The 18,694-nt window shown below is 55.1% G+C and overlaps 1 protein-coding gene across 1 annotated transcript; it reads left to right on the forward strand.

Annotated features, from left to right (window-relative positions):
* Positions 1 to 642: 642 nt before the first annotated feature.
* Positions 643 to 18,455, forward strand: LAMC2 (laminin subunit gamma 2). The gene is made up of 24 exons (XM_027665292.1): positions 643 to 724; positions 967 to 1,266; positions 4,786 to 4,974; positions 5,937 to 6,066; positions 6,955 to 7,053; positions 7,526 to 7,662; positions 8,095 to 8,217; positions 8,344 to 8,533; positions 8,866 to 8,978; positions 9,279 to 9,497; positions 10,261 to 10,440; positions 10,909 to 11,142; positions 11,365 to 11,501; positions 11,771 to 11,924; positions 12,047 to 12,252; positions 12,533 to 12,612; positions 13,089 to 13,223; positions 13,999 to 14,143; positions 14,315 to 14,464; positions 14,958 to 15,072; positions 15,160 to 15,359; positions 15,937 to 16,095; positions 16,184 to 16,283; positions 16,469 to 18,455. The coding sequence occupies exons 1-24, from the start codon at positions 643 to 645 to the stop codon at positions 16,717 to 16,719; spliced, it is 3,828 nt and encodes a 1,275-aa protein (XP_027521093.1). The 3' UTR covers positions 16,720 to 18,455.
* Positions 18,456 to 18,694: the final 239 nt, after the last annotated feature.

Below are 18,694 nucleotides of genomic sequence, written 5' to 3' on the forward strand. Positions count from 1 at the left end.
AGGTCTGGGGATTTCCTGAACTTGACACTTATCTGGTAAATGCCTATCGATCTGCTTTCTGAGCACTTCCAAGCTGTCCTTGGGGATCTCTTTGCATCACCAGTCCCACTGGTCACCTGAAATGAGCCCTGCTCTTGCAGGTTGGTTGACTTGGGCCTGGCTTGGGAGGAGATAGTCCCCATCCACCCTCCCCAGGCTTCCTGTGAGCTCATCGTGTTTCATTTCGCTCCCTGCAAGCCGCCTGCGTGCCCGGGCAGCCCGGATCTCCCCAGCCAGCCCCGGTGCCCTGCCCGCGGAGGCAGCAACGGCGGGTGGGATGGAGGTGGGCGAGTGGGACGGGCAGGAGGGGCGTCTGCAGGGGCTGCAGGTATATTGTATTCCCCTGCCCATGAGCTATCAGCCCTAGGAGGGTGCAGGCAGAAGCTCCTCGGAGTGCTCTGTGGATGGGGCGGGCTCCTGTCTGCGCTGCCTGGGCTGGGCTCTCCCTGCTCGCGGTGAGTCAGCCCACGGCACACGTGCTCCTTCCTGTTGGGAGTGACTCAGGTGGAGCAGCCGATAAAAAACACACGGGCTAACAAGGCACTTGGCAGCCCTGGTCACGATCCCGCCGGACCGGGTGCCCTGGGCTCCCCGGCACGAGCCATGGCCGGGCGCTGGCTCCTGCCCCTCGCCTGCCTGGCCGCGTCCCTGCTGCCCGCAGCCCCGAGCACACGCAGAGGAGAAGGTGAGGCCTCGCCAAGGTCGGCCGGTCCCGCTCGGACGTGCGGGCGTGCTCGCAGCTCTCTCCGGTCCGGTAACTGGGAGCTGTCTGGGAGCACAGCACCCTGCCAGGGCGCTCTGCCATCCCGCCCTGGGGCTTAGCGTTTCCTTCAGGGTTGAATATCCCATGAGCACTTTGTTTTTTTCACTGGCATCCCTTTCAATAAGTTGTTTGTGTGCAGTTATGTTGTTGCTCTCTGTATGAAGCCTTGCTGCTGGGGTGGCATGTGGGTGTGAGCACGAGCATTGCCGAGGCGGTCACTGCTGTAACCAAAACCTTCCCCAAGCCCGGAGAAGAGCTGGAAGCATCCAGGACCCAGTTTGATGTAGCAGCGTGGTCGTGTTTGGAGTTTGTGCAAGTCTGTGGAGCTCACAAGGTGCCCACAGCCCTGCTGCACCCTGTGGGAGATGACGAGTCTCCCGTGGTCCATGGACTGATGATGAGCTTCCAAAATCCAGCAGATCCTCTCGCGAGTGCAGTTGTAGCAGAGAGTGTAGTGCAAGGAGGTTTGAGCATGTCCAGCCCAGTGGTAATTCAATAGCAGGGTTTCAGTTTTACTGGCCTATAGTATGTTCTGCAAAAATCAGGTTTTCACTTGTATTTTGTAAATACTGAGTGATTTTAATTCTTTTTTTCTGCATTACTGGTGTTCTGAACGCTACTGGGCTTGAAGTTGGATTTTATCAGTTTTAAGTGTGGTGCAACACGGGTGTAACAAGTGCTGAATAAATGTTTTGGGTTAGGGTTTTTTCTAAAAAAAAAAAAAAAAAAGACCTGTTTTGCTTTACATGCTACTTGAGTTAATTATTACATCAGCCTTAATTACATGTAAGTTTAAAAATACTGGTGTAGGTTCCTTTCCTCCTCCTTCCTGGCAATATGTGGAAAACTGCTCCTTTTCCATGGACTCTTGAACCTATTTCTGTGTGTGTGTGAAAGCGATGGTCGATACCAGCCGTGTTTTTATGCTGCAGCAGATTTTCTGAGGGGGTTGATGGTGTAATTTAGACTCCTGTGCTCTCTCTAGTCCCAGCTCTAGATATGGGCTTGTAATTAGCCCATGTAATCCTGTTTTGCCTGCAAAGTGCTCAAGTCAAACTGGGTTCAGGTGTGATCCAGCAGAGCAGCAGTCAGGACACTTGTACTCTGATCCCTGTGGAGCCTTATGTGTGGCAGCACAGGATGGCTGAAGGGATCTCCCAGGGTTCAGGGAAGAACTGGAATGTGGAGGTCAGAGCTCCATCGCACCAACAAGGTGTTTAACTCAGGGTGCTGGAAAGCAGAAGGCACCAAACAGCAGGTTTTGGCTCCTGGTGTGGGGTATGTCCCTGCCAATGCTGATGGAGCCCCAGGCAGGTCTTCCTGCAGTGAGAAAGGAGTTGGGCAATGGGGATACCCAGACTTGGACAGCAGATTGGACAGCCTTCTGGGTCGCTGTCCCAAGAGCATAGAGCAGGGAATGGCTTGTGTTGACGTGGAGGCTTCATTGCATGCAAAGCTCTGTTGATCTCCTGATGGAAGGAGGGGTCTTTGTAGGCTGGCTTGTGTATGGGGCTGTTGGATCTGCTCCACGCAGACCCTGCCTCGTTTTCTGGTTTTGTGAATTTAAGAAGACAGTTTAAGAGGCCTGAAGCTGCATGTCTCCTTCTCCAAGCCTTTCTGATGTGGGAATTCATCTCATCACAGCAATCATGCATTTTTCATGCTTTATTCTGCTGGGTGGGAGCTGGGGGAATGATGTCCTGCTGGATGCGTTCCATGTACCTCCTGCATCCTGACGTAGCACTGAAGAAATCCAGCTGCAAAGCTTCTCCTCTAGGGAGCCTGCTCTTTTCCATGGATGATCTCAGAGCAGAGCCTCAGGGCACCTGGATGTAGAAATGATCCTGTCCTCAGTTGGTCCTCATCTTCCAGCAGTTCCTACGTGCTCCACCTCTTGCTCTTGATAAGGATTAGCCTGCCTGAGCTCTCAGGTTTCTAGAAGACTGGGAGCAGCCACACCGGTGGGGTGATGGCACTAACCTGCCGCAGCATCTCAAATGGCTTTGGATTAGTGAGACTTGAGTCTGTGCCAGGAGAACTGGCTCCTAGCGTGCTGCAGCCAGAGAGCAACACCTGAAAAAAGGTTTTCATTCCCTGGGGGAATAGTGCTCACACCTGTAATTTAGCAACCCAGTAAATCCTCCGGATTACATAGAGGGTAGGGTGATGCATGGGTGGAGTTCAATTCAAAGATCCTTATGGGTCCCTTCCAACTTGAGATCTCACTGCAATGTGGAGGGCTGGGAGTGGGATCAACCCCAAGTGGGATCTTCCCGTGGTGAAGGTGAGCACAAAGACCTTGAGAAAGTCCCATGCTGTTGCTCTTGGTCTGTACTGTCCATGTCCTTGGGTCACTGGTGATGCCCACTGAGGCTGGGGATGCTTTCCCACACCCTGGGGGCAGGACTTCTGTGCCCACAGGTCCCCTCCCAGCTGTAGCTGAATCTCGATCTCCTGGCAGCCAGGCTGTGAGGGAAGAGCCATGTTTGCAAGAGCTGGAAAAATCTCTCTCCCTGTTTGCTGACGCATGAGGTCACCTCTGCTCTTGGCAGAGGCTGGGCTGAGTGCCTCTGTCTGGAATGTGGGTGCCGATGGGTGTGTGGGAGGGAGGGAGGGCGGCGCCCGGGTGTGAGCACAGGGCACAGGAGCCTGTGCCTGGTGCTGGGAATCACAGATGCAGAGGGACAGGGACCTTGTGTCCTGGGGCTGAGTTGTGCCAGAAGAGCACTGGGAAGGAGGAGCCTCTGTGTGTGTCGAGTACAGGGCGCTGTCTGCATCCATGCTGCAGGTTTCTGCTTGCTTTTGGACTTCTTCCACCTCTCCGTGCTCTCAGAGGTGACCTGAGCGGGAGGGGGGCAGCTGGGGACCACCTTTCTTATCCCAAGGAGACCAGCAGTGAGCAGAATTCCTCAGAGGGAGGTTGAGGCTCCCATGGCAGCATCAGGGTGGTTCAGAGCACCTCCTCAACAGGTTCTGCGTCCCTGAGGGGTCCCTGAGGCTTTTTCCCTTGGGATGTTTCATTCTCCTGCCTGTCTTTGCCAACCATTCTCTCAGCTGTGCTTGCTTTCCTCTGTGGCACTGAGAGATGCATCTGGAACAAAGGTCCTCAGGCTTAAACACTTGAGTACTGGCTGCTGAGGCCTTAGATGAGAGGTGCCTTCAAGGTAATACCTGGACAAGGCAAGGGAGTGCTGGAGCAGGCATGTCTGGGGAGGTACCTGCCCTTCTGCTCTCCAGAGGGATCACCTGTCCTGGCTCTAGTGGGAGGCAGAGTCTCATGCCTGTTCTTCCTGGCATCCATCATGCAGCAATGTGGGCAGCTGCAGCTTTTCTTCACAGGGAGGTTGAGGTAGGTGACCTGTGCCAAAACCTTTATTGCTGATCTCCCTCTTGGCTGGCATACTTCTGCCGAGTGCCTCAGATCACAGGCCACTCCCTGCATGGAAGAACTGGCTGTGGGGACCTCGTTGAAGTTGGTTGAGTTTTTCCTCCTGAACTCATGCCTGGTCAGAGGCTGGGTGAAACAAAACATAACCTCAGGGATCTTTCCCTTTTCTCTGAAGTCTCCAGTAAGGTTCCCCATGCTTTCCTCAGGACAAGATCTGGGGGGCTGTTTAATCATCTTTGCTTACTCAAAATCCTCATTGGAAGTCCCATGAAAGGATGAAGGACATCCCTGGCCATGCCATGCTTGGCTTGGGGGGTTTGTCCATCCTGAACCATGTTGGCAGTGAAATGGGACATTGCTCCACAGCGTGGGGATGCGGAGCACCCTGTGGGCACTGGTGGCACAGGGGTGGCTGATGGACACAGACACGTGGGGACAAGAGCAGAGACATGGGGACAGGGCTTGTTATTAGCAGAGCGAGAAGGGGACATTTGCACCGCCTGGGCTTATTCCTTGGCCTTCAGGGTGGTACTTACAACTGGTACCCTCATCTCTAAGCATTGTTTGAGATGTCTCTCTGCTCTCTTCTCCCCAGTCTGCGACTGCAACGGGATGTCCAGGCAGTGTGTCTTCGACTGGCAGCTCCTGCGGGAGACAGGGAACGGGTACCGCTGCCTCGGCTGCCGGGGCAACACGGAGGGCGCCCGCTGCGAGCGCTGCAAGGAGGGGTTCTTCCGCCGTCGGGAGCGGGAGTGCTGCCTGCCCTGCCACTGCCACCCCTGGGGTATGTGCACGACAGCCCGGAGGGCACAGGGTCTGCTCAGGGCTGTAGGGGAGCCTGAAGCACCTGCTGAGCACCTGGGCAGGTAAGGCTCTGGGTCCCTACACACGGACCAGAGGCTACAAGACCTACCTGCCCTCTGAAATAATCACAGACTCACAGACAGGTTTGGGTCAGAAGGGACCTTAAAGATCATCTCATTCCATGCCATGGGCATGGACACCTTCCACTATCCCAGGTTGTTCCAAGCCATGTCCAACCTGGCCTTGAACACTTGCAGGGATGGGGCAGCCACAGCTTCTCAGGGCAACCTGTGCCAGTGTCCGACCACTTTCATTATAAAACGTTTCTTCCTTATGTCCAATCTAAACATCCTCTCTTTGAGTTTACAACCTTTGCACTTGAAATGCCTGTTGGTCTCTTGGTGCAGGAGGACCACTAGAAGTATTACCTGCACATCAAAAACAACTGGCAAGAGGACAGAGCAATAGGCTTTAAGGGGCTGGAATGGCACATATCCCCTTGGCTCCCCTGGCACAAGGATGGCCTGGCAGCAGGACAGCTGCCTGTAGGTTGGAAACCAAAGATCCTGCCGTGGCCCTCAGCCCCATGGGTTCCTTGTAAAGGCACCAAAATCAAGTTCCAGTGATGTCTAACTAGCAGAGGGTCTGGCAAAGAAGAAAAAATTCCGTGGACTCCATCTTTTTCTTCCTGCTGACCTTTAGAGTAGGGAAGAGGGTCCTTGTCCTGGGCATCTGGTCAGTACCTGCTGGGATTTACCTCCTCCAAGTCTCCCAGGGAGACTGGAACAACTTTTAACATCCAGACCTGGTGTCTCAGCCGTGTGTGGGGATCTCACGTGGGGACCTGTCCCTGGGGCTGGATTGCTGCTGCAGTGATGGTGTGGTGCTTTGCCACCTGTCCCATTGGGCCCATCCCAACCTCTCCTTCCCCTCTCTCCACAGGCTCCCTCAGCACACAGTGTGACAGCTACGGCCGGTGCAGCTGCAAGGCTGGCGTGATGGGGGACAAGTGTGACCGCTGCCAGCCGGGCTTTGAGCCCCTGTCCGAGGCCGGGTGCCGGAGGAGCGGGCAGTGAGTGCTGACCTTCCTCAATGGCATGGGGACAGCAGGAGGGCTGGCCCCCAGAGCTCTCCCAGCACCCGAGCTGGCTGAAAACACCCCGTGCAAGGGCAGAGTTTGTTTTGTGGCAGCACAACGACGGCCTTGAGCCAACCTTGCTGGGAGAGAGTGGGCTCCAGTGGGGCTGGACCTCCATGCCAGAGCTCACTGTCCTGCAACAGCACCAAAATCTGAGCTTAACCACACACTGAGGCCATTGTCTTATTACCCAGATAGTGCCAAACAGGTGACAGCCAGGCTTGGCCATGTAAAACAGAACCTGCCCACCGTGGGCCTGCCTGGTGTCGGTGCCACTCACAAGGAGATGTGCCTGCAAAAATAAACCCCTTCCTTTGCACGATACCCTGTTTAAATACCTTTAGTAGCATTTCTTCTCTGACTTCCTCAGTGCTGTGTCCTCTTCTTCCTGACTTCACCTCACTATTGCTCCTCTGGGGCTGCAGGCAGGCAAAGGGTGTGGGTGAGGGGGACTGCCTGCAGCTGTGCTGCTGTGCCTGGCCTTCTGCAGCTTCCCTGGGGCACTACTGCCTGGGATCCCTCAGCTGGGATCTGTTAAACTCAGCCAGGGTTTATTAAGCTCAGCAGTGCTTCATGTTGCTCTTGTGAGTGGGTCAGGTGCTCTAGGGTGTGCTGGGGTGGTAGCGCTGGGTAGTCTCAGCCTGGTACCCACAGTGCTGCAGGTTTTCCTTACAGAGATGGCTCTGCTGGTTATTTTTCCCCTTCCAGCATAGGAATAGTATCTGGGGGTGTTTCTCTGCTCTCTTCTATGATAGCAGGGGGCACTGAGCTCCCAGGCTGAGCTGGAAATCCAGGTCGAGGTTGCTGCTGTCCCTGTTGCAGGAGCCTGCAGTGCGAGTGTGACCCTGCCGGCAGCTCCGGGAACTGTCGCTCCGGCCGCTGTGTCTGCAAGGCGAGCGCTGCCGGGGAGCGCTGTGAGAGGTGGGTGTCAGGGGGCTGCCGCACCACTGCATGGCATGACCTCCATCTCCCTGGCAGTACACAGAATCGTAGAATCCTGGAATGGTTTGGGCTGGGAGGAACCTTGAAGATCACCCAATTCCAAGTCCCCTGCCATGGGCAGGGACACCTTCCACTAGCCCAGGTTGCTCCAAGCCCCATCCAACCTGGCCTTGGGCACTTCCAGGGACAGGGCAGCCACAGCTTCTCTTGGCAACCTGTGCCAGGGCCTCAGCACACTCAGAGGGAAGAAATCCTTCCCAATATCCCATCTAACCCTGGCCTATGGCAGTGGGAAACCATTTGCACATGCCCGTCTTGCCATCCTAGCCTGGTGATGACCTTGAACCCTGGCAATGGCTGTGTTGCACAGTTGTCATTAAAAGAATATTTATGTTGACCAGTAAAAAGAGAAAATGAACTCTACCTTTGTCACCTTCTTGCATTTTCTCAGGTGCAAGCGACACTTCTACAACCTGGATGCCAGAAACCCCATGGGATGCTCCCCCTGCTTCTGCTATGGGCACTCGGCTACGTGTGTCAGCGCAGACAACCACAGTGTCCACAACATCACCTCCACCTTCCAGCAAGGTGAAGCCCAAGCGGGACATCCCCACAACTCCTGGGGGTGTTTGCCAGCCCTTCTCTTTGATGTGCTGGAGGAGCTCCCTTGTTCACAGCCCTGCTGGGAGTCAGCCCCAGGCTACGCATGCTCCTTGGGTCCTCATCCAACCTGCCCGTGGCTGCAGCACCCCTGCTTTGATGGGTGGCATGAATTGATTGTAGGCAGAAGTAGGGTGTAAGGTTTGGGGGGAGCATAGGCTTCATTCAGCATGTCTTCCCTGCCACTTGGAGGAAGCCTCTGTGCCCATCCGGGCTGTTGTACAGATGTGTGGGCACAGGGATACCTGTGCTGCCCCCTCAGAAGCTGGAGGGCTTTGATAACATGCAGCTGAAGAAAGTTGCTAGAGTCCTGAAAACACTTTCCCTGTCCTCACTGATGGCTCCTTGTTGGTGCTCCAGGTGCTGAGGGCTGGCGAGGTGTCCATGCAAGCAGCTCCCCAGCCCAGCTCCAGTGGTCCCCACGCCATCAGGATGCCTTCATAGCAGCGAGGAGATCGGAGCCCATATACTTCGTGGCACCTGGTAGGTGTGGCATCGCTGGGGGCAGAGGTGACAATGAACCCTTTGCTTGGTCTGATCCCATGAATTGAGCCTTTAGGAGGAAGGAAAGATTTTAAGCCTTTAGTTTTCGTTTCCATTGCTTTGCAGCGAAATTCCTCGGGAACCAGCAACTGAGCTACGGCCAGACGCTCTCCTTCGATTACCGCCTGGACCGAGGGGGACTCCAGCCATCTCCACACGATGTGATCCTGGAAGGAGATGGCCTGAGAGTCACTGCCCCCTTCTTACCCCAGGGGGAGGTCCTGCCCTGCGGTGTCAGCCGTACATACACGTTCAGGTAAAGGGCGAGGCTGGGGTGTTTGGGGCAGGGAGGAGCAAGAACGGCTCCTGAATTCAGCTGTGATCCCTTGGAGGTGGCAGATGGTGGCCTGGTTTGGGCTAGGTCCACCTCAGGGGCATCTCTCCTGGATAAAGGGGTTACTTTGTGAGAGGGGCAGTAGAAAATCTGGCTTGAGATTGGGCTGGGTACTTGGCTCGGGGTCGCTTGCATGCGGTCAGTTCCTCAAAGCCCTGAGCTCAGGAGGGAGATTGGCGAAGGTTGCCATGTTTTCTTGTGGAGGCATCTTGTTTTCCTGAAACTGGTTCCACTTCTCCCCTCTCCCATGGCAGGTTGGATGAACACCTGAGCAGCAAGTGGAGCCCGAGGCTGAATCACTTGGAATTTCGCAGGCTGCTGGGAAACCTGACAGCCCTCTGGATTCGAGCCACATTTGGGGAGTACAGTAAGTGTGGGGAGCGCTTGCAAGCACGAGGTTGACATCTCCTCGTTGCTAGAGACACCAGCTCTCCAGATAGAGACACCTTTGCTAAAAGGTATCGTAAAAGTAATAATAGTGATATTAAGTGCCCTACGGTGGCAAAGTTAAATTATGAAGAGATTGAGCAAGGTGGCAACAGATTTGGCTGTTCCATTTGCCTGTGGGCATTGCAATAGGATGTGTAACCTGAGCAGGTCCTGGGTGTGGGGGTCTTGCAGGTGGAGCTGCTGTTCCCCACGGGTGACTGGCTGTACCTCTCTCCAGGCACTGGCTACATTGACAATGTCACCCTGGTGTCGGCACAGCCCATCCCTGGAGTCCCTGCTCCGTGGGTGGAGCGCTGCGAGTGCCCGGCGGCGTACAGGGGGCAGTTCTGTGAGAGATGTGCCCCTGGCTACCGTAGAGACAGCCCTGGCCAAGGGCCCTTCAGCATCTGCGTGCCCTGCGGTTGCCAGGGGGGAGGAATTTGTGACCCTGACACTGGTAAGAGGAGCCACCACCACCACGCAGTGCTTGTCGGGTGTGTGGGAATGCAGGACAGCTGCCTGTGTCCCAAGAACTGAGCTGGGGGGGTCGGGAGCACTGACTTAGCAGAAATTTCTTCACAGAAAGAGTGGTAAGACATTGGAATGGGCTGCCCAGGGAGGTGGTGGAGGTCCTGGAGGTGTTTAAGGAAAGACTGTACATGGCACTTGGTGCTCTGGTCTAGTTGACGTCATGGTGTTGGGTCACAGGTTGGACTCGATGATCTCAGAGGTCTTTTCCAACCTAATTGATTCTGTGATTCTGTGGCTCAGGGGGCTGGAATGTGGGGGATCGTCCCAGAAAAACTCCCCAGAGCCTAGAAGCACTGCACCCAGATGCATTTGGATCAAATTGGGTGTAGATGATGCATACTGGAGAGAGAAAAAAGCATCTCTTGCTGCCCTGATAGCAGTAAACTCTTCTGACTTTTTGTTTTAAAGTTAAGCCTGACAGTGCCTCAGGTTGGATGGGGCTCTGAGCAACCTGGTGTAGTTGAAAATGTCCCTGCTTATCGCAGGGGCAGTAGGACTGGGTGACCTTTAAAGGTCCCTTCCAACCCAAACCATTCCATGATTTTATGTGGTGCATGGTATGGGCAGGTGTGGGAATCTTAAGGTATCTCGTGGAGGATGCTGGAGTGTGCTGCGGTGGGTGGAGTGGTGGAGGGTGTCCCACCAGGGCTGTGAGTAAACTGCCCTAAGCCCTTTCCTTCCTCTTCCAGGCGAATGCTACTCTGGAGATGAAAACGTGGGCAGCAGTGTCAGCTGCCCCTTCGGCTCCTACCACGACCCCCGGCAGCCACATGGCTGCAGGACCTGCCCCTGCGGCCATGGCCAGGGCTGCTCCGTGGTGCCAGGCAGTGAGGAGGTCACGTGTGACCACTGCCCTCCTGGAGCTGCTGGTAATGCCCTTCTCCTTGCTTCCGCTCTGCCTTTTCCCAGAGCTTCTACCCTCTGTGCAGGGGTACTTGGAGCTGGGTGGATCCATCCCATCCTCTCTGCCCAGCTTGCGTGAGGCACTGCCACTCCTTCCTGTGACAGGGTGCTTCAGCCCCAAGGGCTGTGAAGACACATTGCCCCGCCCCAGGAGAGGTTCTCATCTAAACACAACGTGGATGGAAGAAGAATGGGTGGGAGAGGGAGGGGAATGAAAAATAGGGAAAAAAAACAAATAGGAAATTACTTAGCCAATGTCAGCTGTTGCACCCAGCTTTTGAGAGCCTGCCTGTTGTGTTGGCTGTGGTGCTGTGGTGGTGATGAGGGCAGAGATGCTGTCGTGCCAACTCTGATGGGTTTCTGTGAGGCAGAAGCAGTGAGGCAGCCTCTGCCTTTCAGACACGAGCATGAGCATCTCATCTCTCCTTTCCCAGGGGACAACTGTGAGTACTGTGCTGATGGTTATTTTGGGGACCCAGTGGCTTCCCAGCCCTGCCAGCTGTGCCAGTGCAACGGCAACGTGGAGCCCAACGCCGTGGGGAACTGCGACCGCCGGACTGGGGAGTGCCTCAAGTGCATCCACAACACCACCGGCTTCTACTGCGACCGCTGCAAGGACGGCTTCTTCGGGAACCCCCTGGCCCCCGACCCCGCTGACAAGTGCAGAGGTGAGACCTGGGCACTGTTTAAGTAGGAAAATCCGTGCCCGAGTGCATGGTGAGAAGGGGGATGCCACAAAAGCCAAGGCTAGAAAGTGGGAGTAGAGAGCAGGAACCAAAGCACAAGGCTAAATGGTGGGAGGAAAGCAGGGAGAGAGGGTTGATGAAAAGATGTGCTGATGCTTGAGGTGGGGACAGACTCCTTTGAACCTGTGTTGCTCCAACCTGCAGCCTGCGCCTGCAACTCAGTTGGTGCTGAGCCCCTGAAGTGCAGGAGAGATGGGAGCTGCATCTGCAAACCCGGCTTTGAGGGTCCCAACTGTGAAGAGAGTGAGTGCCCGGCTTGCTACAGCCAGGTGAAAGCCCAGGTGAGCATCTATGCCAGTCCCAGGGCCCCTGAGCAGCAAGGGGTGCAGCGATTCGTTCACCCTCAGTGTCTCCTCATGTCCTCCTCAAGTGAGGAGTGATTTTGAACTTTGGCTTTGTACCCCATTGAAATGATCCCTTCTGCCCCATCCAAAAACGGGCCCTCATGTTGCCCTCTGTTCTCTGACTGGACTGTGGACCTGGTTCCCACCCTGGTCTTTCCCCGTGGGTTTGGTGTGCCCCTGGCTGATGGCCTGGTCTGTGGTTGCAGGTGGATCTGTACCTGCAGCAGCTGGCAGAGCTGGAGCTGCTTTTCTCAGGGCTGCAAGCTGGTGGTGGGGCCCAGAGCCAGGAGCTGGAGAGGAGAATGCAGGTGGCTGAGGAGATGCTGCGGACCATCCTCAGGGAAGCCCTGAGCCTGCAAGGTACCACCCACCCACTGCCCTGGAATGGGGCCATCTGGGCTGTGTTGGGGAGAGTTTTGCTGCCTGTGCCGTTCTGCTCAGCAACGAGTTTCTCTTCAGCCTTCCTCTTTCTGTCTCACCAGCTTCTGACAGGTCTCTGGAAGGCCGTGTGACCAGGATGAATGGGCAGGGTCCCAGCTCCCAGAGCCGCTTGGGCGAGATCAAGGCAACGGTGGAGAGGCTGAGGTCTCTCGGGAGCCAGTACGAGAGGCAGGTGCAGGAGACCCGGCAGCTGCTGGAGAGAGCGAGGCTGGACCTGGAGAGCAGTGGAGCCACCCTCCGCCGGGTGGTGAGAGCATCCGTGTGTGACACACTCCTAGTCTAGCTCAGGGCTGGAAAAAAAAAATGCACGGAGAGAGCAAGGATTTAAGGAATTCCAGATATTATGTTTGTTTTGTGAGTGTAGATGTTCTGGTGGCCCTTTCCATGCAGCCTGGACATGGAGAGGTGCTGGCAGGGGTCTTTGGGGCTGGTGGAGGTTTAACGTGCTGCGGTTGCCTCTTTCACTGCTGAGCTGAATGGAGAGCAGAGAAAAGCACTCACAGCTCTTTACCTCCCTCTCTCCTCAGAACATTCCTGTTACAAGCCTTCCCGGGGGATCAAATCAGTTCTTGATGCTGGCCCAGGAGGCTCTGAGACTGGCCAACAGGTGAGTTCCTCCCGCCATCAGCTGAGAGAGGGAGGGGAGTGGGACTGAGATCCCACTGGGTGCCCAGAAGGTAATATCTGGGGGGTCCTTGTGAACCCACTGGGCTGCAGCTGCCAAAGCCTCTGTGCCAGCCCTGGAACAGAGGAAGATGCAGCTGCTGGGCTGACTTCACTGCCCTACAGAGTTGTCCTCAGCTGCCTTTGAGGATGGAGTTGGATGTGATTTAGAAGCATCTTTGTGATAAGAGTTTGACCCATGTGTGTCCAGTTGGAACTGGCAGCATCTGCCTCCCCTCTGGTGCTTGTCTACTCCTGAGAGACGCAGGAGGGACAAGGAAAATACAGATCTCTTTTGCAAACACTCTGCATTTCCTAAGAGGGTGCATTCCAGCATCCCTGGATACAACAGTAAAGGAAGTTGGTGGAGAAAACCTGGGTGGGAAATGTTTCTCACGAGCCTTGCTCTGTCCTTCGCAGCCATGCACAAGCAGCCAACAGCATCGAGCAAGCGGCGCGGGCGGCGCGGGAGGACGCGGGGCAGGCGCTGGAGCTGCTGCGCGCGGCTGGCAGAGAGGCGGCTGCCTCCGGCTCCCTGCTCGGGCTGCTCGGGAGGTGAGTGGGGGCTGTGCCGGCCTGTGTGTCACGGGAGGATGTGGGAGGGAGGAGAGGGGTGGCCAAGCACCTGTGTCCCCTTCACTGCCTCCCCATCTGAGCTGCAGAAATGTGTGTGTTTGGAGGCGGGACTTGCTGGAACTTCAGTCACTGGCACATCTGAGCGGTGGAGATGGAGATTTGACAGGTCTGTGGAGCGTCTGCTTCCCACTACACAGACCATGGTGCTCCCATGGAAGTGCCAGCAGCTAAGGGAAGCTGGCATGTCTGTGAAGAGACTCCTGGTGGGGGGAGTCTGTTCCATATGTGGTTGCAAATCTGGGCTGGGTTTAGCCCCAGGGTGGCTTTAGCCCCATGATTCCTGTGTGGTGGGCTGGTGCCACTCCAGAGCCCACTGCGGTGGGGCTGGGATTTCGCACATCATTAGTGAGGTGCAAGCAACAGCCCTAAGGGAAGTTAAGAAGTTGAACTGAGATGTGCAGGAAGAAACATCCAGTTGTAGGGCAGAGATTAGCAGAGCCACTGTGGAGCCCATGAGAGTTCAGCTGTGTGAAACACCTTTGGTTCCTGGAGCAGGAGTAAGGAGCCAGTGGATGCCCTGTTTGGCTGAGGGACTGGGATGCAGGAGGTGTTTGCAATTGGGTTTTCCTGCATGATAAATCTGCATGGGGCCTTGGAGAGCATGAACAAGTCCATGTAGAAGGCAGCATTAATGCTGGGGTGGGGAGTTGGCAGCCTGGCTGGTACCAGGCTCTCCAGTCCCGCATCCCTGCAGGTACGAGGAGCTGCAGTCACTGGCTGGAGGCCTGAAGGCTGATGCCGACGGAATGGCCTCCGAGGCAGACAAGGCTTACCAGGGCAGCCTGGTGCTCCTCAACTCCCTGTCCCGCCTGACGGAGACCGACATCGGCTCCTTTGAGGTGAGGGCTTTGTGTCTGCGGGACCTTTTGCTCTCCCTGACAGCAGCTCAGCCCTTCCCAGTGCTCTGTCCCCATTGGAGAGCCATTGGATATACATCTTCTCACCCTTTTGCCCGTGGTTCCCGGGGAGCACTGGGGAGATGCTGGGACCCCATCACGTCTCTGTTTCAGGGGGAGGCATCCCGGCTGAAGCAGGACGCCAGTGCTCTGCTGAGCCTGGTGGACACCTACATGGCCCAGTACAAGCAGCTGCAGAGCCGCACGGGGCGCTGGGAGGAGGAAACCAAGGAGCTGCTGCGAAGGCAAGAGGGCGAGAGAGCGGTAAGAGATTGGCTGGGGGGCTGTGTTGTCCTCCAGGAGCTGGAGCTTTGATGGGATGCCCTTGGCACCACCACTGTCCCAGTCTGGTTGTCAAAGGTAGCTCTGCCTGCCTGGAGCATGATTGTACCCTTTCTTGGAAATGCAGCCTTGGGGTTGGTCTTCTGAAGCCCATGGGAGACCTCCCTGTGAGCAAGGAGCTGCTGGTGCAGGGTCTCACCTGCACACCTTCTCCATGTGAGGCAGGTTGAAGACCTACTCCTGGAAAGATTAGAGCTAAGATGACTCAGGATGGCTGGAGCTGGTTGAGGAGCCCCAGCACAAGGCTGTGCCAGCAGGTTGTGGTAGCCTTGATTCAGGGGCAAGAGCAGACATTTGGAAACAGGATGATGGGTCTTCTCCTCCAGCCCAGCTCCTCCCAGACTGCTCTGGGCATGTCCAGTCCTCCCATACTCTGTCCTTCATCCACCTGTTGTGTCCCTTTGACCTGTTGCAGAAGCTGACACAGTTGCTGTCCCGAGCCAACCTCGCCAAGAGCACAGCCCTGCAAGCCATGAGTGCTGGCAATGCCACCTTCTACCAGGTGGAACAAATCCTGAAGAGCCTCAGGGGTAACATCCTAGAAACCCTTCCCTTGCCTTTCCACGTCGGATCTCATGAAGGTAGTGCAGCTTCATTCCTACATGTGTTTCTTCCAGAGTTCAACCTGCAAGCAGGTGACAAGAGGAGGGAAGCTGAAGATGCCATGAGGAGGCTGCCCGTTATCAGCAGCATGGTCACCAGTGCCAGGGAGAAGACAGACCGAGCCAAAGCAATCCTGGGCAGCGCTGCTTCTGAATCCAAGGCAGCCAGCAGCGCTGCAGGGGAAGCAAAGGAGATCACCACGGGGATCCAGGAGGTGAGGGCAGGCTCCAGTGCTAGTGCTGGCAGAAAAGAGCTTGGAAGGAAAAACAGTGGAAGAAGAGCAGATGGTTAGCTCTTCATGGTGGGGCTGATGGGTTAACTTTTGGACCTGCTGCATTGATTTCTGGCCTAAAGTTTCTCTACAGTGGGTCCTGCAGATACCAAAGTTTGGCTGTAGATCAGTGGGTGTGCAGATCAGATATCTGCAGGCACATTTCTTCCATGAGGATCTTTGTGGCATCTCACTGTAGCTGCCTTTCAGTGACCAAGGGGATTTTTCCCCTCCCACAGCCTGAGCCACTGGCAGGCTTGTGAGGTCCCAAAATTGCTGCTTGTGGGTTCAGCTCCCAGATGTGTGTTGTAATTCCCCAGGGGTTTGCTGATGTGTGCAGGAGGGGTTGAGCCATTGCCATGGGAACAGCTCTCTGAAACAACTGGTGGGAGAACATGAAGGATACAGGCCAGTGTGCGGTCATTTTGGATCCACGTAGAAGGAATTTCCATCAGCTCTGCATTCCAGTGCACCTTTTGGCCATGCTCTGCCCCTCTGAAAGTGCCTTTGCCTTCCCCAGGAGATTGCCCAGCTGAAGGTGGAAGCCAACCAGACGGCCGATGGTGTCCTCGCCCTGGAGAAGGCAGTGGCCACCCTGCGGCGTGAGGCCAAGGAAGCAGATGATGAATTTGAGAGGAAGCTCTCGGAGGTTGAGGCGGATGCTGCTGTGATACAGCAGGTGGGTCCCTGTCTCCCTTGCCTTGTCCCCATCCCTGTTGCCTTTTGGGCTCAGTTGCACCTTACAGCTGCTGCCTTTCCTCCTTCAGACAGCTCAGGAGGCTCAGAGGGTCCATGACAAGGCCGGCCAGGCAGGGGTGGCCGTGCAGGAGACGCTGAGTGCCCTGGAAGAGCTGCTGCGCCTGATGAGTAGGTTTTGTGACAGCACTGTGGGATGTGGATGGAGACAGGTCCCCACTGGGGTCTAGGGAGTTTAGTGGGAAGCTGACCTCAGGACAGGCTGGGCATCAGGGTGGAGATGAAGTATCTAGAAAGATGTAGTCCTCAGCCTCCATCTATGCTTTCTTATTCCTTGTTTTCCTTCTGTTCCACAGACCAGCCTGGTGCCGTGGATGAGGATGGCCTGAAGCAGCTCGAGATGAATTTTAGTAAAGCCAAAACCAGAAGCAACCAGCTGAAGGCTGAGATGTCTGAGCTGGAGCAGACAGCCATGCTGCAGAAGGCCCGGGTGCGGACACTGGAGAGCAACATCGATGAGATCCTGGCCGATATAAAGAACCTGGAGGATATCCAGAGGAGTCTTCCTCCAGGCTGCTACAACACAAAAGCCATTGAATTGCCATGAGTAAGCTCTGGAAAGGCTGCAGCACCTACCAGGCTGAAGGCAGGAGAGCCTCCCCAAATCTGGCAGGACTGGCTGCGTTTGATTGTGTTGAACTGATCCTTACCCTCAATTTCAGCATGGCAGATGAAGCTCAGTGTCATGCTGGCCCTGGATAGTCCCTAATTTTTCAAAGTGCTCCGTCCCTTGCTCATGGGAGGAAGAAGACGCCTGATTTGTGAAGGTGCTACTGGCTGAAGAACAGCCCATTCCTACAACATTTCTCTGAGGTGCAAGTCGATGTTGCTTGGTGTCAGCCTTGGGAGTTGGCATGGTTTGGAGCCTGAAGTTCATGACTGAGGGGTTTTCCACCCTCCACCCCCTGTGGATCCCTTCTCCCAATCTGGCACACACAGCCTCTGTCCTTACTTTGGACACTGCCACCACCACCACCTCCTCCTCATGTTCTCAGTGAGGTTTTCCTCACCATCAGTAGCTCAGCGAGTGGCATGAAGAGACAGATGGGAGAGATGAGTTTTGAGCTGTGGCGCTGGTGATGCTTCCTGTGGCGTTCTCCTCCCAGCCTGCCCATTCCTCACCTTCCTGGGAGTGGTGCTGACGTGGTTTTGCTGTGGCTTAGAGCTCTGGCACTGATGACCATTTTCACACAGCTGCAGGTCTTCCATGGTGCTTCTCAGTGAGGTGGTTACTGTTCGCTAAAGAGGAGGGAAAAAGAGCTTCCAGGTGCCTTTGAGCTCACAGTGACGTGCTGGATGGAGGACGAGGAGATCCCAGGCTAGCAGGGGCTCCTGAGATGAAAAGTCTTTCCTGCTTTACCTGCTCCCTTCAGCCAGGAGGAGTATCCCTATTCTTTCTCCCACACTTCACAAGTCCCAAAGCCCCTGAGGGGTGGCTTTCCTGTCAAAGGTCCTCCTGGGCAAACACAGGTCTCCTTACCACCTCCTTACATGCTCAAGCACAACCTTTCCTTACAAGACTGGTCCCTGTGGTACCAGGCAGCTTCCTGGGTGTCCCAGAGGCCAGGAGAAGGAGGATGATGTCTCCAGGACTCTGCAGAAATGGGGGCTTTCTCTAGGGGTCTGCAGCTGTGAGCTCTCGTGTCTGAGAGCCCTGTCCCATCCCGCTGCAGTGTCTGCGCCCTGATTTGATCGGTGTAAAAATATTGAAGATGTCTTGAATGTGTTTCAGCCTCTGTTTTGGTGCTGCCTATCCCCCCCCCTCCCTCCTGCATGGTGCTGGATGTTTCTCAGAGACTCAGGTAGTTCTCCACAGGGGTTTCCCGTTGTACATCTGAGCAGAGCTCGGTGGGGCCAAAGACCCCAGTGCTCCCTTCAACACCTGTGGCTTTCCTGCGGGTCCAGATCCATTTTGACACCACTCCCACCTTCCTTTAGATGCAGGGGAAAAAAATTGCTGCCACATGCTGTAAGTCAGCTCTGCTGAAGCTGTGTGGTGGTAAAAGAGGAGGTCTTGAATGACGGAGGAGGACTCTATGGGGACTCAGCCCTCCTTATTTCTGATTCTCTGATGAAGCAGCATCTGTGCTTTTGCTTAATGATATACCAAGTATTATGTGTGCCTTACACTTTTATTTAAGTGAGATGTACTCTAACCCCTGGCACGTCTTCCTTCTTCTGTTGTACTGCATAGGGACAGGTATTATGGACCTGGCTATTTTTCCATGAGTTGAGTTTTTTGAAAGGGAGGAGGTCAATAAATGATGAATACTTTTGGCTGGATCTTGCCTCTTGGTTTATTTTCTCAGGGTCCCTGATTTAGGTGGGTTTGGCCATGGGTTATCCCAGCCATTTGCTCTCCTTGTCCTGACTCTGTCTTGGGGCTGTTTTAAAATTACACCAGTAACATCTTTGTTTTGTTTTGTTTATTACATAATTTAAACATTTTGCTGATAAAGTTTTTTTTGTTAATGACTGGTTTTTTTCATATAGCAACAGAAAAAAAAAGGCTCCAAAACTTT

This window comes from Corapipo altera, unplaced genomic scaffold, assembly GCF_003945725.1.
Source record: "Corapipo altera isolate COAL_440 unplaced genomic scaffold, ASM394572v1 316, whole genome shotgun sequence".
Classification (NCBI taxonomy): domain Eukaryota; kingdom Metazoa; phylum Chordata; class Aves; order Passeriformes; family Pipridae; genus Corapipo; species Corapipo altera.